Raw genomic sequence first — 13,493 nt, 5'->3', positions numbered from 1 at the left:
ATGCCTGAGTGGCTCAGTCAGTTGAGCGTTGCATTCTTGATTAAAGCCCCGGTCATGATCTCACGATTTGTGAGACTGAGCCCTGTGTTGGGCTCTGTGCTCACAGCACGGAGACTGCTTGGGATTCTCTCTCTCTCTCTCTCTCTCTCTCTCTCTCCTCTCTCTGCCCCTCCCCTGCTCGCTCACTTGCTCTCTCTCAAAAAAAAAAAAATAAACATTAAAAAAATAATAATAAAGGATTTCTTTTATACAAGTTGAACTTAGGTTAAATAAGAGAATTTATATTTAAAAGTCTCTCCTTTTACTATGGGACATTTCAGTGTTTCTCTATTTTAAGTATTTTAGTAGACATTTGGGTTATAGGGATCATTCTAAAATATAGCCTGCCCTTCTTTTCTTAATTGAAAATAGTGCTAGTGGTGATCAGAGGGGTATTGATTTAGACAAAGTTATATTACCACAGACAGGTAGATTAATGAAAAGGAGTGGAGGGCCCCCAAACAAAAACACTTTATCTGACAACCGCAGGTAGAAGGGATCAGCCCCAAATTTATTATCTCTGAAGCTTGGGATGGTATATGGGGATTCATTGTACTATTCTCTATTTTTGTATATGTCTGAAACTTTCCACCATCAAAAAATAATTTAAAGACATAACTTAAAAAATAGATACTTTTCACAAATCAATAAAAATATGAGACATTGTAGTAATGTGAACTAAGAAATATTAGACCTTTGTGCAAAGCATTGTAAAATTTAGTGATTATTTTCAACATAAATGGAAAGAGATACTACTGACACTAAAAGTTACTTCTTTTAATTGTGTTATTTTTTTTAATGTTTATTTATTTATTTTGAGAGAGAGTGCAAGTGTGAGCAAGGGAGGGGCAGGGTGAGAGGGAAAGAGAGAGAAAATCCCAAGCAGGCTCCGCACGTGAGATCATAACCTGAGTGGAAATCAAGAGTCAGATGCTTAACCGACTGAGCCACCCAGGTGCCCCAACACTAAAAATTATTTTTAATATGGCATTTCTCCAAATGGATGTCTAGATTCATTGAGGTCTCATTAGAACCCATTAGGACTTTTTTTTTTTTTTTTTTGGTAGAACTTTCATAAGCTAATGTTAAAGGTCATGGACAAATACAGGGAATCAAGAACAGCCGTGGTGTTCCTTAAAAAGAAGAAAGATGCCATACTTTTTATAAAGCTGTAATAATTAACAGAATGTTAATGAGGAAATAGAAAAACCAATAGAATAGAGCCGAGTCTCAAGAATAAGGGAAAATTGATGACTGCAATTCTAGTTCTGTCATATTAGTCAAGTCAAATGATTTATTTTTTTAATTAAAAAAATGACATTTTTAATTAAAAATTTTTTTAATGTTTGTTCATTTTTGAGAGACAGAGCGTGAGTTGGGGAAGGGCAGGGAGAGAGAGGGAGGCACAGACTCTGAAGCAGGATCCAGGCTCTGAGCTGTCAGCACAGAGTCTGACGTGGGGCTCGAACCCACGAACTGTGAGATCATGCCCTGAGCTGAAGTAGGAGGCTTAACAGACTGAAACCACCCAGGTGTCCCTCATGGATTTATTCTTGGGCTTTAATGAAGAGGTTTTGCCCTGAGAGTGAGACTCAGTTGTAAGTGGCATTTATAGCCAGCATCTCTCAATTGTATCTTTTACTTGTATGCATTAGAAATTGTTATCTTTCAATTCTGAAAGTTCTGGAACTCGTGGGTTATCCCTTTTCCTTTCAACCCTGCTTGTGGCTAGTTCTTTTCTGAGTTCATCTTTCTCATGTTTTGTTAAGTGCAGCTAATAGCATCCAGGGCTAGTAACATACTTTTCCCGGTTTCTTTGTATAAATCCGTAAGTAAGTTAGTCACTTCATCTCCTTTCCAAGTGATTGCAGGCAGATGCTGTTTTGCTGCTGTATTCTATGTGTCATCATTTTCCAGCCTTCAGTAACGGTTTGGTGCTGCTAAATTCCAATGTCAGTGTTACATATGTTGTGTATTTGTTATGGAAATAGCCCATTCCTGGTATCCATTTCTGTACCGGCTTTTTCTCAATAAGGCTGCCGTAACAACTTCAACATTTTAGTGCGTTAGTACAGTAGAGACTTATTTCTAGCTCCCATGTTAGCTATAAGATGTCTTCAGTTCTGAGGCTCCATTAAGTGTGTCTTACTCTGTGTTCCAGGCTGAGGAACAGCCCTACCTTGGTCTTAGGTTGTTGGGAAGTAAAAATGCTGAACTATGTAGTATCTCTTACGTCGTCTTCTCAGACATGGTGTGGGTAACTTGCCATTGTATTTCACTGGCCAAAGCAAGTCTTAAGGCCAGGCCCGTGTTCCTTATGACAGGGAAGAGTTTGTCTCTAAGGGGTGGACGGTGAGTCACCAGGGCCAAGAACAGGGATGTATAGTGTCACCCATAGGGAGAGGATAGAAGAATTGAGGACAGCCATACCACCTGCACATCCACTTCTAGATAGTGGAGTTTTTCAAAGTGCTGAGTTCTTCTATGAAGATAATAAACATTTGGAATTATCAGTCTATAAGTGACTGTGAATAGTATCAGCCAGGGAGAGGGAAGAGAGTGCTAGAAACCTCGTGGAACAGACATCTACAAAGGAGACTAAGGATGAACAGAGGTAGGAGGGAAGAATAGGAAAGAACATGTCCTGAGCTCTTGTAATAGAACCATTTCCACTGCCACAATTGTTACTTTTTTTTTTAAAAGAAAGACTGGGGGTGCCTGGGTGGCTCAGTGGGTTGAGTGTCCGACTTTGGCTCAGGTCATGATCTCACGCTTTGCGGGTTCGAGCTCCACGTCGGGTTCTGTGCTGACAGGTCAGAACTTGGAGCCTGGAATCTGCTTCAGATTCTGTGTCTCCCTCTCTCTGACCCTCCCCTGCTTGTGCTCCGTCTCTGTCTCTGTCTCTCTCTCTCAATGATGAATAAACTTAAGTAAAAGAAAGCCTGAATGCAAATGTTTTAAATATATCCAGTTTGTACCATCACAAGACCTAATTTCCAAATAGCATAAGAAATTGATTTAATACATGTTTGTTTGTATTACAGAGATTTGCCACAATATGGGCAGAAGCAGTGGCAGTCCTATTTTGGAAGAACTTTTGATGTTTACACCAAACTCTGGAAGTTCCAGCAGCAGCATCGGTAAAGGAATTTTATAGTTACAGGAGAGTGAAGGTCCATTTTATATTAGTCCCACTTTTGACCTTTTTATCTCTTGGTGCATTTTAATATATTTCCTCTTCATGACGCAAATGGAAATGAATTGATTTTTTTCCTTTTTATTTAAGGTTTTAAAATGTAATGTTCTCATCTGATTTTTAAAGACAGTGTCATATCTAAAATGGTTCAGATTAACTGTGACATAGGTAGGCTGATTCATGGTTTCATTCTAATGTAGGCGTTGTTTATTGGCCAAAGCTATTTGGGGGTGTTGCTTTTAATTTTCATGAGCTTAGCTCAGAACGGTTTCTTTTCATATTTCAACTTACTTTAAATAGACATTTAATACTGCTTTTTGAATTTAATTGAATGATGATGTTGAAATCTCATGAAAAATTCATGAATTTGAATTCTGAATTGGGTGGTATTTTATCCTATTAAATTTACAGATTTGGTTATTTTTGGAATTTATAGTCTCTTATTTCTATTTTCTTATCTCCTATGTAAAACAGACAAGTCTTGGATAATCGGTATGGCTTGAAGCGGTGGCAAATAGGGGAAATTGCTTCTAAGATTGGGCAGCTATACTACCATTATTAGTAAGTGAATTGCATATGGAAAAAAATAAAGTGTTATCCTGGTTTAAACACAGCATGTAGAAGTATACTTACTTGGTAGGAGGGAAAACTAAGGAGGTACAAATGAAACCCCAGATCATAGTAATCAAAACAGTCTTATGAAATGATCTTCCATAATCCAAGTAACATTATTTGCTTAAAAGGCTTACCTTCCAAACAGTTTATTTGGACAGACGCATTTATAACTTAAATGATTATGATCTCCGTTTTAGATAAAGCATAAATACTAAATGAATTCATAGGTCTTAATGGCTTCACTTAAATCTTAATACATAACTTGTATGTTTGAATGAGTGGTTTTGGGGGGAATACTTTAAAACTCATACTTGTAGGATATATCTAAAAGGTTTTGTGAAGCAGATAAAGATAATTTTGATTATATCCTTAGTGATGGGTCAAGCAAGGAAGAGCACTCCTTTTAGGAATCTAGGTCTCATAAAGTAATATCAGTTATACCATAAAAAGCTTGGACCATATAGAACTTCTTCCTCTTCCTGTCTTTTGAGATACCATCCATCATTCCCCTGTTAAAATCACTCTTTCGGGTAGAATATTTTCTTAAGAAGTCCCTTGTAAAACTAAAGATGTTAGAGAACTGACTACATCGCCCTCTGAAGGTTCACATTGATTAGCGCATTTCTGAGTCCTGTGAGAAAAAAACTGAAGAAATGAACCAAAGGACAAATGACTGTGTTTGGATTTGGGGAAGGTCATGAAAGATGTAACTGGGTGGAATGCTGTTTGGAGAATCCCTTCAAAGAACGAAAATAATATGTACTTTGGATTGCCATCAAAAAAGGCTTGGGAGCAGTGGAGAGGTTTTGTTTTTTTTTTTAATTACTATTATTTTTACACATTGTAAGGGTGATGTGATGATTGCTTTGCTGATTCAAATTTAGTTTAGTCATTCCCATCCCCTCGTGTAGAGGAATAGCAGAGGAATGAAACAAGTATTCGTCATAAATGGTTTGAGACACTGTCAAATATGAAGATTTTTTTTTTTTTCCATAGCCTACGCACATCTGAGACCAGCTATCTGAATGAGGCTTTCTCCTTCTATTCTGCAATCAGACAGAGGTCATATTATTCTCAAGTCAATAAAGAGGACAGGTACGCACCTACTATGTTTTTAGAAAGAGAGAAAACACTCAGAATTTTTAGTCTGTGTGGAAATTATGCAGAGAAGCACACATTTGTTTATAACTTTTATTCATTTGAATGGGCTTTATTGAGTGCCTTACAATGTACTAGGCCTTCTTAAGCATACAGAGGTATGCTTACCTAAAAGCAATAAATGTTATAATATATGTTTAGCAGATGTCACAATACCTGAGTGGAGTCAGAGCACAAAGAAGGAGTTGACTGTTTCTATATGAAAGATTAAGGCCACACAAATTCTCATAGAAAAGAAACAACTCCAAAGTGAGGCTTCGCTGATAACCTTTGTCCTTTTTAGCCTGGGTAATTTGAATTCATATGCATTCAGAAGCCTGTTGACAGCTGTCCATGAGACTAAAGAAAAGGCTGCCGGTGCAGTTTACGTTGTATTTGATAAACCCGTTATGTTCTGGTTGCATAGCTGTAGGAAAAAAAAATCAGATAGAAATCATTCATTCCAAATAATAATCTATTGAGCACTTACATATCTGGCAGTGTGGTAGATGCTTGGGTGGGAGAAGAAGAAAGAAAAGAAGGTATACAGGTGTTCTCTTTTCCTTTCAGAGGATTATCTTCTCATGGGAGTTACAGACATATTTGGGGCCCAGGTAGACTGTGATGTTAATTCCAGATGAAGACGGAATTGCTCAACAAGTCAGGGTTCTGCTGGAGAATCTTCGTGACTAGTATTCCCGGAATTGTTAGAAGAGAAAGTTCAGGCATAGTAGATCTGAATGTTCTCCCTACTACCGGCAACAGAACTCACAGTTATACAGTGAAAAGATTATATTCTCTTAGCAGTAGAAGAGAACATAATTTTGACATATTTTTCTAGAGAACACTTTGTGGTTTGGCTATCATAAGCCTTCCAGCTCAACAGCAACATGTTTTGGAAAGCCCCACTCTTGTAAATCCCCTTCATTCCCTAGCAGATCCTGTTCAGGCTTGTCCAGAGGAGGTTGCTTGATACAAGCAAGGCACACAGATGCTAGATTCTCCGTTTCCCCCCGAAGTCGTCACCGTGCTTCACTCTTCCATCAGAAGATCTGTTAGTCACCTCTCCTTCAGATTTTCTTATGGTTTCCTTCACGTATTTTCACTACAGTTATATTTCATCAGACTCCCACCCGCTTTCTTTCTATTCATGTTGTACAATTTGTCTGAATTCTTGGTGAGATAAGTTTTACTTCTAAAAATACACAGAAGGGCTATATGATATCTTCTCAGTATGAAAAAGACATATAAGGAAAGAACTATTTTAAGCAACAGTGAAACACCTTGTATAATTCACATTTCTGCATTTTCTAATTCACTCAAAGGGAAATTGGCCTTGGGCCCCTTGGCTTCAAATCCAGCAGTTTCATTTATGAAAATCATTTTCTGTCCTAATAGCAAATGCCACATATGAATGGTTTTCCTGTGCTGCCTCCTAGAGCAAGGCAGATGAACAGAGGCAGGATTATTTGGAACCAGGATGACAAAATCTCTTGCCTTAGGCCACCAAATTAGAATCAAAGGACAATCCTGTGTGCAAAATCTTGCCCTTGTTCGCTGTACCTTAGGAAGGACTTTACTCAGTTGGTAGGGTTGTTTGTTTCTTATTTCATACAGAGCAGGGAGACAGTCAGGGTAGCTATTAGTGACAGCTGCTAAAATCAACAGCTGGTTGATTAAAACTAAGAAGTAACAGTATTGCACAATTTCACAATTGCCTTAAAAGCAAAAATCTCTCCTCAAAGGGCAACTGCTCTCTGCACTGTCTCAGTACCTAAGGACTGTTAAAGCCAGAAGTCACGGTACATTTCAGCAGTCACCAAAGTGACTGCCTGTCACTAAGCATAAGCAAATGCTCATTCCAAGGGCCTGTCCTATTTAGTAGAGGAGACGTTGCCACATAATCACTTGTCCTAGGAGCCGCAAACCCTGACTAGTATTGCAAATGGCTAAGGCTCAACCTGGTCGGAGTTAGATGTGGGGATGGTGAAGTTTCTGAGTACCCAGAAGCCTGGGGACACATTGCAGTTAGCCACCTCGGAAAATAGTGTCTCAGGCAAACATATAAAGAGTCAGTGTTTTAGAACTAGTGGGCCTGGCAGGCTGGACAAAGCTACAATTCTGGAGTGCCAGAATAACTTTGTCAAAAGGATCGTGATGTCAACTTCAGCGGTGACAGTGTTGGAAGTTTTACGTTGTGGGAAACGTGAATCTAAACTTGAGAACCTTGGCGCTTCCTAGTAGTGTTTATTGGGAGGATGTGATGTGGACCTTTCCAGTGTGATTCATTGGATGATTTTTTTCTTCTACAGTTTCATGTGTTATCAGGCAGTGGGCTGTGGGCCTGCCTGGGACAGCCTCTCGTGTGTATAAGTGGACAGCACTGACTTTTTTATCTGTGCTTTGCTGCAGTCCAACACAGTGGTTTCCAAAATAGAATACATCCACCTACTTCTGTATGTTTATTTAATACAGGGGCTGGCACGCTGTGGCCTGTTCCTGAACTGTCTGGTAGCTTAGAATCCTTTTTATATTTTTAAAGTGTTACGAAAACAGAAAAATATGCTACAGACGCCATATGGGCCTGCAGAGCCTAAAACATTTACTGTCTGGCCATTTACAAAACTTTGCTAATCCCTGGTTCAGTATGTTTGTGTAATCTGCATTACATAGTTGTATCATCTATGATATAGATTCATAGAACCTATTTTATTTTAGCAAAACATTAAAGGAATTGTCTTATTAGTATTTCAACTGTGAATTGACATCATCCTACAAATTTTCCTCCTACAAATTTTCCTCCTGTTTTGAATTCCACTTCTGACAATGTGGCAGGCTAGATAATCTAAAATACTGTTCCCCAAACACCTAGAGATGCTGACTGAACAGATCCCCTGTCCTTTTATTTTATTATTATTATTTTTTTTTACATTTATTTATTTTTGAGACAGAGAGACAGAGCATGAGCAGGGGAGGGTCAGAGAGAGAGGGAGACACAGAATCCGAAACAGGCTCCAGGCTCTGAGCCGTAAGCGCAGAGCCTGATGCGGGGCTCGAACTCACAGACCGCGAGATCATGACCTGAGCCGAAGTCGGACGCCCAACCGACTGAGCCACCCAGGCGCCCCTCACCTGTCCTTTTAAATGGACAGTTTAGCTGTCAAGAAAGTAAGGAGAATCCTCAGATTATCAACCCTGTGACCAGTGCTGTGACAACCTTACAAGAGTGTTTGGTTTTGGTGATGTGAAAGAGCTAGTAAGGTTTTCTTTAGGAAGAGGAAAATTGAAACCAGAAGGAAGGGGTGATATATAAGGATTGGTAAGAAAAAAGGTATTCCTTTGTTTCCTAAAAATCACGGACTTCATAAGACAATAATTTTAAGGATGGCTAATTGAGGTTATCAAGATAAAACGGGGCCAAATTCTGGATAATAATAACATGAAAGAAGAAAGAAAGTCAAGAATTAAATCATACCAATAAGATCCATTTATTGTTCAGAAGAAGCTTAGAGTAAGTAAAGTTTGCTTTTTAAAATAGTAAGAAAAATATTTTTAAATAACATAAGGAGAATGTGTAATTTCTAAACAGGTAGAAGGGGGAGGAAAGTGAATAATAAAATTATGATCATTACAATAAAAGTTAGGGAAGGAATGTGTACTAAAAAAAAAAAGTATAGTTAGCACAAAAAACAAAGTAGGAATAAATCCAAGTACACTGGTAATCATAGTAAGTGAAAGTGGTCTAAACTTCCTAGGTAGAAGTCAGAGATTATCAGTATGCCTTTTTTTCTCCTCCCACCACCCCCTCATGAGTATGCCTTTTAAAAGAAAATCCAGTAATCTAGTGTTTACAAAAGATTTTCCAGAGATACAAGGTACACAGAAAAAGATAAAGTAGATACCAAGGGAAGAAATGCCATGATAGATAGATAGATAGAGATATATTTAAGTTTATTTATTATTTTGAGAGAGAGAGTGAGTAGGGGAGGGTCAGAGAGAGAGAGAGAGAGAGAGAGAGAGAGAGAGAGAATTCCAAGCAGCCTCCACATCATCAGCGCGGAGCCCCACACGGGGTACGAACCATGAACAATCCGTGAGATCATGACACGAGTTGAAATCAAGAGACAGATGCTCAACTGAGCTACCCAGGCATCCCGAAATGCCACTGTATTTAAGGCAAGAGAGCATTATTAAGGATAGAGGTTTATTTCATGATGGTAAAAGGAACAACTCAAAAGATATAAAAATTCTATGGGGCAACTGGGTGGCTCAGTCAGTTGAGCGTCTGACTTCCATTCAGGTCATGAACATGCGGTTCGTGAGTTTGAGCCCTGCGTTGGGCCCTGTGCTGACAGCTCAGAGCCTGGAGCCTGCTTCAAATTCTGTGTATCCCTCTCTCTCTGCCCCTCCACCGCTCACACTCTGTCTCTCAAAAATAAAGATAAAAAACCTTTAAAAAAAAAAAAAAAATATATATATATATATACACATAAAAATTCTAAACTTTTTTATATGCCCAGTAATGTAACATTATAATAAATAACAAAAATTAGCTTATTTTCTGGGAGAAATTGATAAATGGCCCAATATATAAGGAGATTTTTAATGTACTATATTTATGAATCAGAAGACACGAAATGAGATTTATGTAACATAATTAAAAACTTGTTCTAATGTGCTTAATACTGCGTACAACAATAAGCAAATGCACATAATTTTCAAGTTTATATGGGACTTTTGTGAAATTGACTTATGCCTGACACAAAACAGGTTTCAATTATTTTCAAGTGTATGATATCTAACCATGGTGCAGTGCCATGAAAAATTAAGAATGACAACATAGTTGTCTAAAAAATCAATAGATCTATCAATTAGTAGACACATTTCTAAATAACTCCTGGGTCAAAGAGGAATTTTTTAAAATTTTATTATGGAAAATGTCAAACATCTATAAAAATATACTGTTGTAGGGTTATTATAATTGTGATGTAGGCTGTGGAAATTAGAAATATCAGGTTTGATATCCCTCATAGGGATGAGTATACAGGTTCAGGTGTGAAGAGCTACAATATTGATTGTAAATAGCCTTTGATAAGTTAAGAGTATGGGTTGCTACTCCTAGCAACCACTAAAAGAATAATAAGAAAGAAGTATAAGTAAGAAACTGATAGAATATATAAAGTAGAATACTAAAATATAATTAACTAAAAAGAGCACTAGAAAACACAGATGCAGAGGGGCAAATGGAAAACAAACAGCACAGGGTGGCTCAGTCAGTTGAGCATCCGACTTCAGCTCAGGTCATGGTCTCGCGGTTGGTGGGTTCGAGCCCTGTGTTGGGCTCCTTGTCGACAGCTCAGAGCCTGGAGCCTGCTTTGGATTTGGTGTCTCCCTCTCTCTCTGCCCCTCCCCTGCTTTACTCTGTTACTCCCAAAAATAAATAAACATTAAAAAAAAAAAGAAAAAGATGGGGTGCCTGGGTGGCTCAGTTGGTTAAGCGTCTGACTTCGGCTCAGGTCATGATCTCACAGTTCATGGGTTCGAGCCCCGCGTCGGGCTCTGTGCTGACATCTCAGAGCCTGGACCCTGCTTTGGATTCTGTGTCTCCCTCTCTCTCTGCCCCTCCCTGGCTCACACTCTGTCTCTCTCTCTCTCTCAAAAATAAATAAACATTAAAAAAAGAAAGAAAGAAAGAGAGAAAGAAAGAAAGAAAGAAAGAAAGAAAGAAAGAAAGAAAGAAAGAAAGAAAGAAAGAAAACAGCACAGAGGCACCTGGGTGGCTTAGTTGGTTTAGCATCTGACTTACTTTTGACTCAGGTCATGATCCCAGCGTCGTGGGATCTAGCCCCCAGCCTCCATGCTCAGCCGGCAGCGTGCTTAAGCCTGCCTCTCTCTCTCTCTCTCTCTCTCTCTCTCTCTCTCTGCCCCTCTCCCCCACTTGTGCTCTCTTTCTGTAAACAAAACAAAACAAAACATAAAGCACTGTAAGAGATGCAAACCCTTAGCCAAAGCAACAGTAAGATAAAATGTAAATGGTCCAAGTACCCGAGTGTATGAGGCAGACACTGTCAAAGTGGATTAAAAAGCTAACTCTACATTGTCTGCAAAAAATGGGTCAGGGCATCTGGGTGGCTCAGTCAGTTAAGCATTTGACTCTTGGTTTCAACTAAGGTCATCATCTCACAGTTTGTGAGTTCGAGCCCCACATCAGGCTCTGTACTGACAGCCTGGAGCCTGCTTTGGATTCTGTCTCCCTCTCTCTGCCCCTCCCCTGCTCACACTCTGTCTCTCTCTGTCTCTCAAAAATAAATAAATAAACATTAAGAGAAAATGGGTCAAAGTGAAAAGTCACAGGAACTTGAAAGTAAAGGAATAGAAAAAGACAGGGTATACAGACAGTAAGCTTAGGAAAACTGGTTTGATTATATTAATATCAGAAAGTAAGTTTCCAAAACAAAGAATGTTTGTCCTGGAACTCTTTTCACCCGTATTTTCCTGCCTGTTGTCTTCTACTCTTTATCATCTCACCTTAAACATCGCTCTCTTTAGGAAGCCTTCTCTGTGAGCTCAAATAGCATCCTTTCTCCTCTCAGTGTACTTATTCCACTGTGTTTTAAGTGTCTGTCTGTCTCCGGTACATTTTAGGTAGTTTCCTGTCTCTGATATCTATGAAGAAGGGGCTGTGTCTATATTTGTTTGTCTTAATCATTTCTCTAGCACTTAACCAGGGTGCTTGATGCATCTAAGTTCTCAGTGGGTATTTGTTCAATGAATGAATTTGTGAATGAACATAATGAATCTGTAAGAAATGTGTTAAATGCAGCTGTAGGCTATATGCAGAAATGTTTGTTACTGTGCAAAATAGGATCTAAAAAAGTTTAAAAGCTGTCAGAAAGTTGGAAAAATCAAAGAGCATGTTTTCTTTTTTAATCTAATGAGTAATTTCCCATTTATCTGCCGTAGACCTGAGTTGGTCGTTAAGAAGCTTCGATACTATGCAAGATTTATTGTAGTTTGCCTTCTTCTCAACAAAATGGATGTTGTGAAGGATTTGGTGAAGGTAAATGTACTTTAAAATTATTAACATCCTGGGGTGTCTGGGTGGCTCAGTCATTTAAGCATCTGACTCTTGATTTCGGCTCAGGTCATGATCTCACAGTTTGGGAGTTCAAGCCCTACATCAGGTTCTTTACTGACAATATGGTGCCTCCTTGGGATTGTCTATCTCTCTACCCCTCCCCCACGTGTGTGTGCACACGTGCTCATGTGCACTTCCCATGTACACTCTGTTTCTCTCACTCAAAATAAAATAAAAAGAAATCATTATTTTAAAAATAAATAAATAAAATTATTAAAGTCCTACTCTGTAATTGTGTATGGATAATTCTGCTTTTTTAAAAATAGATTTAAGATAAAAATAATTTTAGCCTATCTAAATTTAGTATATATCTAAAACATTCAAAAGTGTGGTAACTTCGGACAAGGGTAATCTAAAAGAATATTCCTGCCCTCTTCATATTTCAGATACACACTAGCGAGAGACAGTTCTCTTAATTCTTTGTTTTTGTCCCTTAAGCGTGTTTTACATCTCACCACACATCAATGGATGGTTGCAAAATGCAAACAAAAGTTAAAATAATCAGTTTAAGAGGAAATAATTGAAAGGTTGGGTCAAGAATAAACATTTAATGTTTTACAAAGGTATTGCGAATGAGTTTGGGTTTTTCCATCCTTTTACTGTGTCTCCATCACTGTCCTTTGTTACCTCAGGTAAATTAGAGGTGGGTTCACTTAATGTCTCTAATTATTCACACCCCGTTCTCGTTGCACTCTGCAGTCAGCCAGCTGTTTCCACAAGATACCTCTTAAATTTTGGTACTCGAGTATCACATGTTAGTTTTGACAAGTCCTTCTCTGTCTTCCTCCACCTCTAGTTACTAATAAGACTGTTTTCCAAAACACAGTATGATATGAACCCAAAGAAAATCATCTAGACAGTCTTTGTTTTTAAGCATTAAAAGCTTGGGGTTTTACCTTCAATAAATTAATTGCTGATGTAGAATTGAGTAGATATGAGTTGCTCTGGATCTTTATGAAGATCTTGTTGATGTGTATCATTCTGGAGTCTTTTATTTTAAAGCAAAATAAAGTAGTTTTCTTCATTTTGGGCTATAATTGGGACCATATATTGATAATAATCAAGCTTCTTTTTTTATAATAATCAGGCTTAACTATATCAATTTCTGTAAAGAATATGGTACAATATAGCAATCTATTTGTACGTGTATTTTCCCCATAACTGTTTTTCTTTGTGAAAAATTTAAAATCAGGAATTGTCAGATGAAATTGAAGATTATACTCACCGCTTTAATACTGAAGATCAAGTGGAATGGAACTTGGTGCTTCAAGAAGTAGCAGCTTTCATTGAGGTCAGTTTTTGACAAGAGAGATTATCATAATTATGGAGAAGTAAATGCCTATGTGGCATGTTTTTATGGTGTGTATA

At 38.2% G+C, this 13,493-nt stretch overlaps 1 protein-coding gene across 2 annotated transcripts in view; it reads left to right on the top strand.

Moving 5' to 3' along the window:
- SCAI (suppressor of cancer cell invasion) overlaps window positions 1-13,493 on the top strand; it is a 153,022-nt gene that overhangs the window by 89,944 nt on the left and 49,585 nt on the right. For both annotated transcript variants that reach the window (XR_007457370.1, XM_049628734.1), the window contains exons 4-8: window positions 3,084-3,179; window positions 3,710-3,796; window positions 4,847-4,945; window positions 11,951-12,047; window positions 13,318-13,416. Coding sequence is in view for 1 of the 2 variants with exons in the window: in XM_049628734.1 (XP_049484691.1) it covers window positions 3,084-3,179; window positions 3,710-3,796; window positions 4,847-4,945; window positions 11,951-12,047; window positions 13,318-13,416 (478 nt within the window). In the remaining variant the exon portion in view is untranslated. The remainder of the gene's footprint in view (window positions 1-3,083; window positions 3,180-3,709; window positions 3,797-4,846; window positions 4,946-11,950; window positions 12,048-13,317; window positions 13,417-13,493) is intronic.

This window comes from Panthera uncia, chromosome D4, assembly GCF_023721935.1.
Source record: "Panthera uncia isolate 11264 chromosome D4, Puncia_PCG_1.0, whole genome shotgun sequence".
In the NCBI taxonomy this organism is placed as follows: Eukaryota; Metazoa; Chordata; class Mammalia; order Carnivora; family Felidae; genus Panthera; species Panthera uncia.
Note: the sequence above shows the minus strand (reverse complement) of the source record. Positions and strands in the feature narration are given on the sequence as shown.